General features: G+C 31.6%; 1 protein-coding gene across 1 annotated transcript in view; it reads right to left on the minus strand.

Annotated features, from left to right (window-relative positions):
• LOC143067941 (globin-3-like) overlaps window positions 1-17,042 on the minus strand; it is a 43,383-nt gene that overhangs the window by 15,294 nt on the left and 11,047 nt on the right. The window contains exon 2 of the mRNA XM_076241588.1: window positions 2,983-3,214. Coding sequence (XP_076097703.1) covers window positions 2,983-3,214 — 232 coding nt within the window. The remainder of the gene's footprint in view (window positions 1-2,982; window positions 3,215-17,042) is intronic.

The following is a 17,042-nucleotide window of genomic DNA, read 5'->3' on the forward strand; positions in this document are numbered from 1 at the left end:
TAAGAACGGACGTCTAACGGACATGAAGGGATTGAAAAAAGTTATCCGTTAGGCGTCCGTTCGAGCTATCCGGTAAGGTGTGACCGAGGCTAAAGCGATGTTCAAAGCTCGTAAACCAATTCACATGAATACATCAAAGTAACAAACATAAATCGAGAAGTTTCATGTCCTTTACAAGGAGAGAGGCCGATTGTGTCGACAAGGTTAGCGTTTCCTGCTACGAATGTAACACACGCAATGCGCATTTACAATCAGTAAAAATGTCGTTATTAGGTATAAAGTAAAATCACAAAAATACTGAACTCAGAGGAAAATCAATTCGGAAAGTCTATAAACACATGGCAAAATCAAATAACAAAACGCATCAAAAACGAATGGACAAGAACTGTTATATATAAAGGCAACAGTAGTATACCGCTGTTCAAAACTCATAATTTATAGGACTCGATCGGTAAAATAGTAGACGACTATCCTGGCTCCATATAACTATTGGTAGAGGGTTTTTACCAGGATATCACCAGAACATTAGTCAAATCTTTTTATTGACATGAATTATCTTTGATGTTATTCGCTGTTAATAGAAATTTTGATTTTCAAAATGCTAAGATTTTAACCACTTGAATGAATTGTCTACGCTTTATTTTGCAAAACCTTTCTGAATATAGACTACTCAATGCTCTTCAACTTTATACTTTATTTGGGTGTTTAATCTATATTCAAGCGTCAACAATGGGTACATTGTAGATTAAACAAGAGTCTGGAGTACATAATTTTAATCATGGTATTTTTATGAGTTTATCAGAAGATGTTAGACCACGCAAACATGGTGCGATTGAGTTGAAACACCGATACATTGCCTCGCTCAACCCATTCGTGAATGTGACCGTAAAACAAAGTAAGTGTCTATTGCAATAACATTTTTCTATAACTTCATTTTAGAAGTAAAATACTAGATGGTATGTACAAGTGCGAGCGTAGAGTATTAATTGAGATATGAAACACTCCATGAATGTTACAAGGTTTAACATGTTTGTAAGTGCTTAACCCTACCCTTACCGTACCAGATGTAACAACATAACTTAAAAACAAAGTTGTAAAAATCAGTGTAAAAGGATTCAATTTCAGATCGGTAATATTCACAAAATCAAATAACGGATTCAGTACTAGTGCAAAGATGTCATAAGTAATATAACAAGAATGTGTCCCTGGGAAACGTTATACAATGAGTAACGATGGTTAGTTTTTAACATCCAATTGCAACTATTTCATGCACATCAAACCACTAAAATGAATATGCAATATAAAAATGGACCATATTTTTTCTAGATTGGCACAGTAAGTCGGATTTTTACGGGCTTATTCACAAGGTAGCAGACGCAGGAAGACATTTTTCATTTTTAAGGATCGAATTATGATAGCCGATTTGACCTGTTTAACTGTGTGGTAGTTTTGCGAGTCCTGTTTTCATCTTGTATTAATAATAAAAGATCACATAAGTATATATGCTCGTCCTGAATATGCATGAAATATTTGCCAATGGACGTTAAGCAACCAACAATCAATCAATCACGTAAGTATATAGGACCTAATGTATTAGCTCTATAAACAACATTAACGTAAGAAATACAAAAAGTTATGTTCCGTTTGGAATAAGATTTCAAAAATTTCGACCAAACTTGCAAACCAAATTCACAGAAAGATGGAGGAATGGGTGAAAGTAATATGTTGCAACAGCTTCATAGTCATATACTGCCATGCATGTTTTGGGTACAAACAACCATGGGTATGTTATATTTATTGTACTTTACTCCAATATGGAGCCTCGGCTATATGTGGTCCAAGTAGTTGATTTACTGTATCACTAGCTTTTTACCACTGAGATTGAGTGTTCGAGGCCATCACGTTGCAGGTGTTATCGGCTTCAATCTTTTTTGGCTAGTACTACTAGTTTTCCTGATGAAGTTCGGGCGTTATCTTTGGGCACTACGGCTTCATTCACTGAATTAAAACTAATCACTATGACATAACTAACAGTGCTGAAAGTGGAGTTAGACACTATTCAATGAATGCAATCCCCATCATCTAAATCACGTCACCGAATGTGTCTTATAATTGTTTTACTTTTCACGGGCACCACGACATTAAAATAAGTTGATCAAGAACGATATCGCTCGTAATTGTTTCCAAGTCATTCCAAATAAAACCAAAATTCCATAGCAGAAATCTTGGGATTGTATTCTAATTCACTTTGGTTTCGCATGTCGTTCAATACATTCTTTAAAAAAAATAATTGAAACTAGGAAATAGACATTGATTTCTCCAGATCAGCCAATCATTGACAAAGAATACTGTGAGCACACGTTGATTTAATTTTGGTGACGAGAAATGTTTGAATCTTAGAGAAAATCAATAAACAAGGAGAGTGTACATACAAATGTAGCAATGTAGATCTGACAATATAATGTAGACATAAAGCAGTAGTCGAGCTATCAACATACTGCAATAGAGTCATCATTAAACAGTGTTAATAATGCATCTACTTTCAATTTAGGAAGGAATTTTAGCTATAGATCTGAACTCTTAGGATTAATATTGGGGTAGATATTTGCTTTCCAAACTGCAATTAAGTGGTCGTAAGTACATGAAGCCTGGAATTAATAATATCATATTATTATCAACATGCCCTGATTTGGTTAATTCGTAAAATAACGAATAGCAATCGTCAGTCAATGAATTTCATTTTTTTTTACGTTGGTTGGCATTTTTATTGTTCGTCAACAAATTGCTAATCTGCTGTTAGCGGTTAACTACTTGCATTTTCATCAATTGGTTATATGTGCAGCTGTATTTTTAAAAGAAGATTTATTATAATTATTAGATGTGTTATTTCATCACAATATATTGGTTAATGGATAACAGAAGAGCGTGATGGCTATTATTTGTACGTGATTGAAATATTCATGAGATGAACTAAATTCTTACCCAGAAGAACGGCGGTGAAAATCCTTCATACGAACTGTGTCTTCTTCCATTAGAGTTCAATAGTTCAAATACATAGTCCACATTTTCTATGTTCATTATTGCATCGTCTATAATATTCATAACTGCTGTAGCATGTTGTTCTAATGTTTCACTCACACGCAATTCGTCATCACTTTTTAAATCTTTGAATTGTTTGAAAATGCCTTTTGAGTCTGAACTCGTTCTAAACATCCTGAAAAATAAATTAAAAAAGTATTAGATCGAAAGAAATAAATTTGATTAAGTTTATTTTGTATAAATAAAGGCAATATTGCTATACCGCTGTTCGACAGTCCGAAAGTCATAAATCGGTTAAGAGAAAACAAATCCGGGTTACAAACTAGAACCGAGGGAAACACGTCAACTATAAGAGGAAAATAACGAAACAACAGAAACAATGAAGTGAACAAAAAAAAAACGACAATGCAACACTCATAGAAACAAACTATAAGAAGACAACTGCCATTTCCCTGAATTGGTTCAAAACATTTTAAGAAAAATGGTGGTTTGAACCTGGTTTTGTGGCTAGCCAAACCTCGTGCTTTTATGGAAATGTTAAAGATAACACTAAAATGACAACATTACATGACAAGAATACAGTACACCCAGGACAGAAAATTACACAAATAAACAATACAACATAACATTTGGACATGATAACCACAGAATAAAAACTAACACGTAAAACAACATAAACTTTTTTGTTTGTTTCCTTTACTGTCATCCTTTTATAATCCAAAAGTTTATGATTTATACTAAAGCTAAGAATTGGTTTCACTCTTTCAATTGTTATCTTTTTCTCAAATGTCACAGTTTTACAGATTCACTAACATATGCTTTGAAATGCATAACAGTTTGATTTATAAGAGAGGTAAAAAAAGAAGTTATTCCAAAGCAGTGGTTACTAACGCAAGATAACTATAAATTAATAAATATTTTGACAGGAATAATTAATCAATGAATAAATATATTACTTCTTCCCTTTCATCAGTTAACTTCAAAGAATATAGATAATCAATCACCATCTGCGTTTTAAAATCTGCTGATGCGTTTCTAAGGAACTGTATGATCAAATCAACTGTCTTTATTAACTACGGCGTATATTTCTTTTTTTTTTTTTTTTTTTATTTATCTTAGAACGTGTGACTGAAATGAAGCATTTAAATGTTCCTACCATTATATAAATAACAAGTGAACTGTGAGCATAGCTCACTGATGATACCCCGCCAAAAGTGGATAAACTTTATAGTGTAAAAATATGTAAGTATTCGGTAAACAAGAATTTGTTGAGTGATGAATCTGAAAACGCATCACACGGTATAGCAGACTTATATAAAGACTGAAAACAGATTTCAGAAATCCTTGTAGTGTAGTTCCTGAGAAAAATGTGACGACTTTTTTTTTAACATGACTATCATGTGTAAAAGTGTTTAATAAACAGGAAGTTGTCGAGTGATGTATCTTTTAAAACGCATCACACGGTAAAGATGACTTAAATAAACCCTAAAACCAAATTTCAGATATCCTCGTAGTGTGGTTCCTGCGAAAATTGCAACGAAAATATGCATGGGACAGATGGACAGACAGAGGTAAAACAAAGTGGGGGTATAAAAAGAGATGTGTAGTATACGTCTTTATGAGAAACTTGAATCAGCAAACATGTGTAGAGGTCTTAGATCTATAAAGGCTAACATAGGACATAATATTATTGGTTTTCGAATTATAAAAAAAATATCACTATGAACAAAATACGTATTATACATTATACTCCTTTCTTAATTTGAATAACAAAATACAACTCTTCCTTATAAGTTATCTGAAGCATGAACTGTCTTGGAGTAACAGCTTAAACGGCATTTTCGATTAATTGGTGTTGAGTCAAGTTCGAATTTTACTGTTCCGAAAGTCGTGATTTCTGAAAGTGTATTGGATTGAAACCACTGCTTAATTAAAATTTGTGTAGTGTGTGCCATTTAGAATGCAATTATGGGTTTGTTGTCTATTACTTGAAGATTAAATGAGATCTGAACTATTTCATTTAAAAATACAATTTACATTAGCTGGTTCTAAAAAATTCACTTTTCATTTAATATAATATATGCAAACAGTATGCTAAACATAATTATTAGGTTGTTGCACTGTACCTTTTTGATACAACCATTGTTATTCATGTAGTTTATCAATATTGTAACTGTAATACACTATCTAAATACCAGATAATAACCATTAATAAAGTGTCAAAATTATCATAACAATATTATAAACGGGGATTGCTCGTGGGCGGTAAAAACATGAATAGACAAGAAGCGTGTCATTCACCTTTCGTGTCAATTTCTAGTACCAAGTTCACCATATATCATATGAGATGGTGTAAATGATTTTAAATGAAACAGCAATGAACCAAAATTTTAATTTACTTTTTCGTTATAACTTTAACCCCATACTTCACACCCAAACAGTAAAATAGGTTTTATCATTTTATAAACAAAACATTCGAGCTGTGTTTTTGGTTGTAAGGTCGTGCTTTCTGCTGAATATTCACATCTCAGAAGGCATTAGTAGCTATTCTGACTATTCACTGTTTAGCTCTCTTAAAAGTCGAATTTCTGGCAAATTATATATCTAAATATTTACTTTTTTCTACCTCTATGTCATTCAATACAAAATATCTAGAAAAAAACATAGTTTTATCAGCATTAACTTTAAATTTCCATTTTATACGGTAAACTTGAAATGAGTCAAGTTGCTTTTAGTGCACATTTAGTGCATAGTGAATGTTCGTTGGAACATTTACAGTCATTTTAAATCAGACGTATATATAAAAGTTAAAAATCGTAAAGTGTATATTGCTAGACAGCTATAATGAAAAAAAAGCTGGCATATTATCAAGATTTCTAATCTTGACTTATAATATATATGATAGAGATATCATCAAAATCAACGTATTATCAAAATCCAATAAAACATCATCAAAATACACAGTATGCAGACATTAACATTTGGCCTCGAGCATCACTGAAGAGACATTGATTGTCGAAATGCACACCTGCTGCAGAAAAATTGGAACCGTTTTTGTTATTACAGATTGCTATTTAAAATCCATTGATATCACTCAGGGTTTTTAAGGCAGCTTTTAATACTTTTAAAAACGGGAAACCTACAGAAGTATAATAGACAAACAAACAATTTATATTATATTTCAATGATTTAACAGACCAACAGTCCACAATACATTACACAAGAACAGTATAAATTAAACAACAGAAACCTCGTCAAAATTCCAAGTGTAAAGGCGTTTGCTTTTCAAGGGAAAGAAGTTGTATTTATTTGTTTGTGTTTTATGACCTTTTTTTTTTTTGCTACTTTTTTCTATTCTATGACGAAAAGTATTTGTAAGTGGATGAAACCGGGGTTCTGGAGAGAACCTCGACCTTCGGCAAGAACATTTGCAATCATTGTCAATTCAAAGCAAGAAATTCTTTTTCAACTATTAGCACCTACAAAAGTTTTCGGTTTGAAAGATCTCTGTATATGCTTTAACTTGTGGTCTGACATCTACGTGTTGCCTTTTTGTGTTTTATATACGTATTAAAAAGGGATATAAGTATATATTAAAGGTTTAAAATAACATTTTAATTTTTTCAGTATACATTGTAGCTAAATTTGATACCAATTACCCAAAGCATTTTTAATAAATTGTCCAACTTCTCTAAAACTGCCTTATCTCTAGACATAAAAGTACACATTGTAAAGTTATTTTATAGCGTACAGTATTTCTATCGTGTTCGACGAATACCATATTTCCTTGATAATAACGATTCTTGTTCTCATTTTCCACAAAAGGAAATTAGTTGCGTGCGTAAATTTCCTGTCTGAACTGGAACCAACATTAATGTCAGACATGTTGTCAATGGCAGTCATTCAATTGGTAGTAATAAATACTGCTTTAAAACGACGTATGATGTCATCGGTAGCTATCATGGATATATTAAGTAGATGCATGTCGGAACAAACTGTATCGATCGTTATAGGCCTACGTCAAGTTCAAAGATAATTCCAAACATTATGTTCTTTGATAATCTTTGATACTTTAGGGTAATGTTTTGCAAACAAGAGGGAAACTTAATTTATTCCATGATATTGCAAATATTGCATTTAGCGATACAGAAACATTACAATCTTGATTAGCAAGTCAAGAATGGGTATTAAATTATTAATATCAATCATTTTTATCAACAATTATCATATAAAATCTCATAATCATTAACTTAATGTAAACATAATAATCGTATGTTTTAGACAAGGGCAAGATCGGTCAATATTTCCAGTCTATTATGAATACTTCATAATTATAAGTGAAGTGGTTGATCAACAAAGCATGTTGCTAACAATCTACTGTTTGCTGAACAATTATGACGTAAAAAAAGTGTCGATTACATGTGTCATGCTGATATTTAAAATACTATACTTTCATTTTGAGTCATACTACTTCTGAACTGTAAACTGAAAATCACTTTACACCATTTACATACACTGCAAAAATAAGTACTGAGATTTACACCATGATAGCTGGCTGGATATACGAGGATATGGTATGGGTGCCAATGAGACAACTCTTCTTCCAACTCACAATTTGTAAAAGTAAAACATTATAGGTCAAAGTACGGTCTTCAACAAGGAGCCTTGGCTCACACCGAACAACAAGCTATAAATAGCCCCAAAAACTAGTTCTTAAAAGCGAAAAACCTTTGAATGTGAACTTTATTACTGTACCAGTATCTAACCGAAGTATACCAAGTCATAACAGCAAACACTACCAAACTTTTGAAACTAATATCAGTTGGTCGAACGGTTTCAAATATATATCATGGTATCTATTTACATATTTATTAGTCTCTTGATTTGTGTTTTTCCCCGCTTTGTATACTCAATTTTGGTATCTTCTATTCACCTTAACTCTCAAAGTTATTTTACCCTTGTGCATTTCAGTACACAGTTTTGCAGCAACCGAAATTCACGTACAGCTGCCAATTTAATTATAAAATACGGTGCTGATAAGGTTATTATTTAACATATTTGTATACCATGAAAACTTTGTATGCTTAGTTAACTTATTTGTTTAATATAATTATACCATTATATAAATATTTTTTATCTCAGTTCTACGAACGCAATTATCGTGATTTTTTTACTCACTTAAAGATTTTTAGCGATACATGTATCAAATTAAAAAATAAATAATTGGCAGGATTTGTCCCAATTGGAAGGTATTTTATGATCTTTTTGTCTAAGTAACATTCTATCTTGAGCTGTTCAATATGTCTGAGCGTGATCTGACTAATCAATAATACCAATGAATTTTGTTGTCAATTTTTTATTGAAATTGATTAATCTGTTGTAGTCACACAAAAAGCATCTATATTCTATGCTGTATGAATCGATGGTCTCATTGAAATATCTTAACTCCCAATTTTTAGTTCGTGGTTTTCCTATGTCTATCGTTGAGAATTAGTACGTATATATATCATATGTTATAGTGACATTGATATGTTATGTGTAACGTTTTAAACTCAACATGCACAGTAATCCCCTTTTATAATTCTCGTTCTAAAAGAAATATTGACACGAGAACGCCCTCATTAATGAGCTTTAACATGATATTTGTCTCATTAAACATTTAACGCTGGCATAAAGTAATAAAATTGTTGAAAAACTTAATAACTATCACCAAGCGACGGATATAAGATTATTATTTTATAATGACTCTGAATTTGACAATTTAATAAATAAATATATCTTTATATGACACAACATATCCTTTCAATAGTCGAGGAAACACAAGGATAATATAACCTTTTGTTATTTCAATGCTAAACATATGGATACTTATTTGTTGATCTGCAGCCTTTCCCCTTGTACTCCCATACTTGAAAATTCGGTGATTTATGTGATTATTACAAGCAGTGTTAGCAACGATTTCCCTTAAACAGGTGTATAAAAAAAGATATTGGTAAAAACAAGTATAACAAGGTCCTTATTCAAATACACCTTCTATAGTGCGCTCGACTTTGGCACTCAGCATCATTTTTTTTTTACTTTAAATGGCTATAAGATGGTGTAGTATGAGTGCCAATGAGACAACTCTTCCATTTGAGGTCAAAGTACGGTCTTCAACACAGAGCATTAGCTCCCACCGAACAGCAAGCTTTAAAGTGCACCAAAAATTACGAGTGTAAAATCATTCAAACAGGAAAACAAATGGTCTAAACTATATATTCTTGTGCCAACCTTCACCCTAACCTTAAGGTTGTTTGGGACTTTTTGTAGAAAATAAACGCTAGCAGGTACACAAGTGAGTAATCTGTGTTAACAATATTATAACGAATATCTCTGTAATATAGTCTGTTGGTTTCTTACGAAAATCTTGGCTTAATTTGCCACCTTATCTCCAGTTTCTATTAAATGCAATGAACTATCTAACTATATTGATTTGTACAACGTTTCCCCTTGGGAAATGGAACAAAATGGCACGTCACTTTCATTCTGTATTTTTACCGTTTTAATATTGTAGCAAAATTTAGTACTACACGGCCTAGAGAGTGGGTCATAAACCTTAAAGTGTGTTTGGAAAAGAAAGCGCAACAAATATCCATTTTAAGAGGCCACACATTTAGCTTGTTTTTTCATGTTTCTTTTGCATATCAAATAGTCTTGACGGTGTTTTATACAACCTGCACTCAAAGAATATTAAAGATATGCTGTCCAATTTGAAAGCAATAATAAATTATCGCTTGTGATCAGTAACTGTTTTCTTACTATGTTAGTACAGTATATTGGAATAAGAAGATGTGGTATGAGTGCGAATGAGAAAACTCTCCATCCAAGTTAAAATTTTTGAAAAGTAAACAATTATAGGTCAAAGTACGTAATATAAAATTAAAACATGTATGTTTAGAGGCCCATTATAGCTTATTGTTCGGTGTGAGCAAAGGCTCAGTGTTGAAGGCCGTACATTGACCTATAATGGTTTACTTTTATAAATTGTTATTTGGATGGAGAGTTGTCTCATTGACACTCATATCACATCTTCCTATATCTATATGCTATAGCATTGGACAATATCTTATTTAAAAAATAAAATGTAATACTATTTCTTCGAAGCGACAGATGTTAATAATCAACCGTCGAAGCGACAAATGTTTAGAATCATCTTTTCTGAAATTGGTTAACCAAGATTGTTTATGCTTTATCATTTACTTTACTTTGAAGTACTTTAATTAAATTTTATTGAAAATAATCAATGTTATCCAGGTACCGTTTTAAACCACGAAAGACATACTTTGTTGCATTTATAGCACGAGAGAATATTTTTGGTTTTAGTAATTAAACTGAATTTACAGTGTACAAGTTCAACGCAATTTGTTTTATGGTCATGTACAAACAAACTGAATTTGTATATACGGCTAGTAATGAGATGTTTTTTTTTCAATCATTTTCTATCAAGCTGATTAATATTAATCGAACAAAGTGACTCAATCATTATTAAATGTTTATATTTATGTTTTATATATAAATCTACTGCCGCTACAAATGAACGCTAGCAGCCTTCGAAAATGTCACTGAATAAGTATAACTCTTTTTAAAATGCATGAATCCTTAGCGCTTTACCTCAATCAGGAACACCCAAACTAAAACATTTAACTACCAAGGACAGTTCATTTAAAAACATCCTCATATTTCAACGTACAATTGCAGCAACAGTTATTACCTTTGGTTTCTCTTGTTTTAGGTTTACTGTTGATAATTATATCCGAATACTTTCATCTGTTTTGCATTTATATGTCATGATAAAATTTTCAATATTACATGTAATATCTTTGAATTCATCATGTCTGCTCAATTCACGCATCATTGTAAATATAACGGAATTTGATGAGACTGTCAACAAAGTGAGAGGTTTAGCGCTATAAAACCAGGTTTAATCCACAATTTCTATCGGGTTTTAATTAGATTGAAAATACCTGTACCAAGTCAGAAATATGACAGTTCTTGTCCATTCTTTTTTATGTGTTTTGTCATTTGATTTTGCCATGTGATTATGGACTTTCCGATTAGATTTTCCTCTGAGTTCAGTATTTTTGTGATTTTACTTTTTTTCAGTCGTGGGGACTGGTCAAACTCAGGTGTTTGAACCGAGAAACACATTTCATTAGTGCCATTCTTCTTCACTTTAGGGAAGCTCTTTATTGGAGTCGATAAGTATCTTTAGTAAGACTTTACATACCCCCACCCTCATCAAATACGTCGCTAGCTATAAAACCAAGTTCTATCCACATCTTTCTAAATAAGGAAATTTCTGTACCAAGTCAGGAAAATATGACAGTTGTTTTCCAATTCTTAAAGCTTTTGGTTTTGTTTAATGATAAAACACTGTATCATACGAATATTTAAAGTGTAATATGTAAGGACTTTTCGTTTTCAATTTTTCATGGAGTTCGGTACTTTGTTATTTTACAATTTGGCAACCAACGCAAACAAAAACTCAATCCCAAAATTGTTCAGTATTAATATTTCTGAATATGCATTATAACAATTTAGCCACTTGACATTAAACAAGCTTCAATAAGTTTATCAATCTTTGCATGTACATTTCTTGTCGTATACATCATAGTCTACATACATTTAAAGTTTGATTAACCACGCAAGTCGTAACGGGAGGTGTGAAGCGCCAATATTTTCACAGATTACATGAAGTATAAAACAGCAACATTGTAGCAATAAATCATTTGCTGAAAAACTATATTGTGAAATCTCATTTAGCACGTTTACAATTCCCTAATTGATTAAATTGTGCTAAAATTGGTAGTTACTGAAAACTGTCAACGAGTTCAAAAGGACAACAGTTAAACCAACGTACAAGTTATAAATGGTGATGGGTTTCAAATAGAAAACTCAGCATATTAATGAAATATTTAAAATTGAGAATGGAAGCGGGGAATATGTCAACGAGAGAACAACCTTACCAAAGAGAAGACAACAGTTGAAGGACACTAATGGGTCTCCAACGAAGCGAGAAAATCCCACACCAGGAGTTGGTCCTAAGCTGGACCCTAAATAAAATTGTGTACTAGTTGAGTGAAAATGGAAGTCACACTAAACTCCAATACATAATACTATGTTAATAAATTAGGAAATGCCTGTACCAAGTATGGAATATGACAGTTGTTTTAAATTGTCTTGACGTATTTGAGCTTTTGATTTTGCCATTTTTTGAATGAGTTTCCGTTTTGAATTTCCCTTGGGAGTTTGGTATTTTTGTAATTTTACGTTTTAGACATCTTTTCATCTTTTAAGGTCAATATAACAAAATATAATTGTACCAGTTCTGTGTAAATCTTATTAAAAATTAAAACAAGTAATGACGTCAAGATAAATCTATACAAACGCATGCATCGTGCCGTCTTATTGATCGTCTTCATTAATTAAGGCTTTTAGGAAAATCTTCCCGTTCTCTCCATTAACATGGTTCATTTAAATTAAACCAGGAATGTTCTTTGCCATTTAACAACTAAGAAAATGTGTATTTACTATTCAGTTTACCCAATATTATATTATTTGTTGTATAATCTTATAGAATGAAATTCAAAACAGTGTGGCTGTGGCCATTGATTGACACATTAAATTCATCCATTGACTGGGACAATTTAGGTGAACGTTTGTATGTAACGACCACTGCTCACTATGTACTTTTTAAAGACACTTAAACTATGGAGTCACCAAAGGTTCTCAACACCTTTATTAAGTAATCCGAAAAATTAATCAGAAATAACACGATGTTTTGATGTATATCAATTATATAAATCAAAACATAAAGGTTATTCCTGATTAATTTTTCGAATTATTTTATAATTAAAAGCGTTAAGAAACCTTTGGTGACCCCACAGTTTAAATGTCTATCGTAGGTACGTCGTGAACAGCGTTTTGAATTTCATTCTAATTGTTGTTCAAATACATAAGTAATTGCGTTGGAAACTACAATTAATCATTGGAGGAATGAACGTTGGGTTTTTTTAAAACTTTTTTATGAAGAAATTTTGAAAAAATAATATTGGCATATTCAAAAGATTTTTATATCATGAACCTTACTTTTTGAACAAATAGTCTTTTTCAATTTAAGAGAAAGTAAAAACACTGAACTCATTAGACAAGATTGTATAATTACTACCATTATTACTCTAGCAATGCTATAACAAGTGAATTGGTTCAAAAAGTAATATATTTTGGTTATAAGAGCTTTCCCTTTAATATTCAGAATTTAATGACAAACATATTTCTGCTTCATGTAGAAAGAGTTGAAATTTTGATTATTATTCTTAGAGTTAAGGCCCTAAATAAAGTGAATGAAACACGAAAGAAGAATGGTAATGCTAGTCTGGGCATTTAGATTTTTTTCCTTCAAAGTGTGACTTATTCTTTGAAAGTAAAACACATGTTCATGAAAAGGTTTCCATTAAGAACAAATTTTTTAACTTAAAAACAACCAACTACAAAATCATCAAAGACCCAACTTACAATAAGTAAAGAATCCATAGATATGTTTTGTCCCGTAACAGTCTGTTTGTTCCTATCCAAAATCGGAAGCCTCTACTTCAATGCTTGTCGTTTCTTGGTGAGTATTAATTTGTCGTTCAATTATTCTTTTGTCTGGTGGAAAGTTGTCTAATAGGCAATCATACAACGTCTTAATATTTTATATCGATACTAACATACGAAGGTTGAAAAGTATTTAAAAATGTGTTGTTGGTTTCAGAAATTGAGAGGATGATACATGTTGTGTCTTGTGTACTACTGTGTGTCTGTTTGTCTTTTTAATTTTTAGCCATGGCGATGGCGGTTTATTTTCGACTTAATATGAGTTATATATAATCTTTCTCAGGTATCTTTGCCTCTCTTGTAAAGATATGACTTCTTGAATATAATCGATAAAGTATTCGTTGAATTCAATGGATCATAGATTTTCCAAGAGACGATTAGCACCAATTATGGCTTTCAATTGATGTATTTATTTATCTATTCGTAAGGAGCTAACAACAATATAAAGGCGTGAAGAGTATCTATCATGAATTGGTCGAAAGATATGCTTCATATGTCATACCTCTCTATGTGCTTCAAGTGTTTTCGTCGATTTGAAACAAATTTTGATTTTCAATATTGGTATTCACTTTTCAGCATTAAACGACGGATATCACATCAATGCAAGATATTCACTGTATACCCACCCTACCCAACCCCGAGTGAATATCTGAGTGACAGAAACAAATCAGTCAACATTGTTCATTGCTATGGGTTTGTTTGTATTTCCGTACATCTGTTGCGTTGCTTCCGATTTGTCTGTACTAATATAATACGTTTGAAATTTTTTAACTTTCTTTGGTTTAAAACAGTTAATCCGAATGATTATACCCTATGTTTAACTTAGGATTACTTATTTTACTACACCAATGTTATTAATCGAAGGTACCAGGATTAAAATTAAGGGGGTAGACCTTTTATATGGGCGACAACTCTTTCACATGTATTGAAAGTCATTCGTGCGTTTTAAGGGGGCTCCTGGGTATAAATCAAAATGTTTTTCTAATATAGGATTTCGCTATATTTTTTTATAAATAAACTTTATCATATACTTAAAAGAAAAATGAAATAATTAAAATGGAGTCCCCGTTCAATTAAGCTCACTATCTGCCTCCGGAAGAAGCAAACATTTTTGTTAACCTAATTACAGAAATCGCTTAAATTTTACAATAATTTAGTTTATGTACAGCTTATATAAAAACAATAATAAAAAATATAGGTCACCGATGAGTTAAAAAGATATTTCAAATTTAATGCCAAAAAATGGCATTTTTGCACCAAAGGGAGATAATTTCGAGCTTTTTCAATGATATAAACATTTTAAAAGTCATCTGGGGCCAAACCGAATCGATTATTCGGGTTGATTTTTTTACCATATATCATAAAGTAATAACTAATAGTGTAATAAATAAAATTTGTAATAAAAAAAATAAAGGTTCAATTTTTTGCTGAAATTTTTGTACCCACGAGCCACCTTAACATAGCAGTAAATTAGAATGAAATTCAAAACAGTGTGGTTGTGGCCATTGATTGACACATTAAATTCATCCATTGACTGGGACAATTTAGGTGAACGTTTGTATGAAACGACCTCTGCTCACTATGTACTTTTTAAAGACACTTAAACTATGGGGTCACCAAAGGTTCTCAACACCTTAATAAAGTAATTCAATAAATTAATCAGAAATAACTCGATGTTTTGATTTATATCAATTATATAAGTCAAAACATAAAGGTTATTCCTGATTAATTTTTCGAATTATTTTATAATTAAAGGCGTTAAGAAACCTTTGGTGACCCCACAGTTTAAATGTCTATCGTAGGTACGTCGTGAACAGTGGTCGTTACAGACAAACGTTCACGTAAATTATCCCAGTCAATGGATGAATTTAATGTGTCAATCAATGGCCACAGCCACACTGTTTTGAATTTCATTCTAAACAGTGATCAAGCATATCTGATGTTTACTTTTTGCTGTAAGAATGATGCAGACAGATTGCAGAGTACATGTTTGACACCACCAAACATTAAACTAAAGAACATCTTTTTTTAATGATGTGGATGAAAAGGTAGAAAATTACCATTACATGAAATGCTTAAAGAAAACACCAGTAAACTGAGTCTGAGGAGTTCTAGAGCAACTATACTGACTAAAGGACCTTGTGGCATCATTTAGAAAAAAATCTTGGAAGTTTTGGGAAATTCGATTTGAACATATGAATTAAAAAATGAAGTAATATGGTTTTAGTGATAAGTCATTGATACAGAGTTTGTTCTTACTGTTTGTGGGGTTTTTTTTTCCAATATAAAAGTCACTCTCCTAGAAGATATGATCTGAACATCAATCCTAGTACAAGAATATGCTATAAGATAACCTACATTAACACAAAGATAGAACTTTGATCGTGACAGACTGTCAAAAAGATAAATTCTGATAGCGTCTGCTATTGATGACAGGGGCATTTTGTAGTCTGGGGAGAGAAACCAATTTAAAGTGTTGTGATGAAAAATCATATCAACTCGTCCAAATGATACTCGTCCCATACTGAATATTACTGTTTTTCCTTATAAAATTACAGTGACTATTACAATTAAAAGAATGCAAAGACAGTCTGTGGGAGTTTTTGTAAGGGAAAAATGAATTTTGGCCCAAAATTCTACCTTTTTCATGTGCCTTGTTAGCCAACTTTTTGAAACATTTTGAAAATTTCAAACGATCAAATTCGATAAAATTTTGTGATTTTAATAAGATTTAAAATCTAAATTTTAAATCAGTTATCGGTTGTGCTCAGGCACCATGTCCGTTATACTACTTCGTCAATTATTATTATTATTTGGTTTTTAATTGGATTATCGATCTTCCCAAGTGATTGATTTACCCATAATCCTCCTTTTACCGTCGACATTTGGCAAAAGAAGACGCTTTTTTGAGCAAGAAGAAAATCTGCACAAATCTGACACATAAGTTGTTAAAAACGTTATTTATTTTTAAAGTATTTCAAACAATTTTGTTCATGGAATTGATTATCGTTTAATTTGACTCGATTGATACAATTGTCGAAGCGCCAGGGCGAAACAAAAATTTTCATGCAGCAGACGGCATGGCATGGTTTTGAAAATTTTGACTTTTTGAATAAGTTTATATCTAGCAGAAGTTTAATTTTTAAACATTATATTGGATAGATACAGTGAACACATCAAATATTGGAGATAGCAGAATTCCAATATTATTTGTTTGAGGTGGATGCAAATCTATTTTTTTTTTTTTTTTTTCATCGATCGGCCACAGCAGAATCGGGCAATTGTCTTTCTTTTACATTGTCTTATATCATATATTATCTGTCATATAATCAAATATTTACATAAGTTAACATATTGTGTCTTTTTCA

The sequence above is a fragment of the Mytilus galloprovincialis genome, chromosome 3 (assembly GCF_965363235.1).
Source record: "Mytilus galloprovincialis chromosome 3, xbMytGall1.hap1.1, whole genome shotgun sequence".
Lineage (NCBI taxonomy): Eukaryota > Metazoa > Mollusca > Bivalvia > Mytilida > Mytilidae > Mytilus > Mytilus galloprovincialis.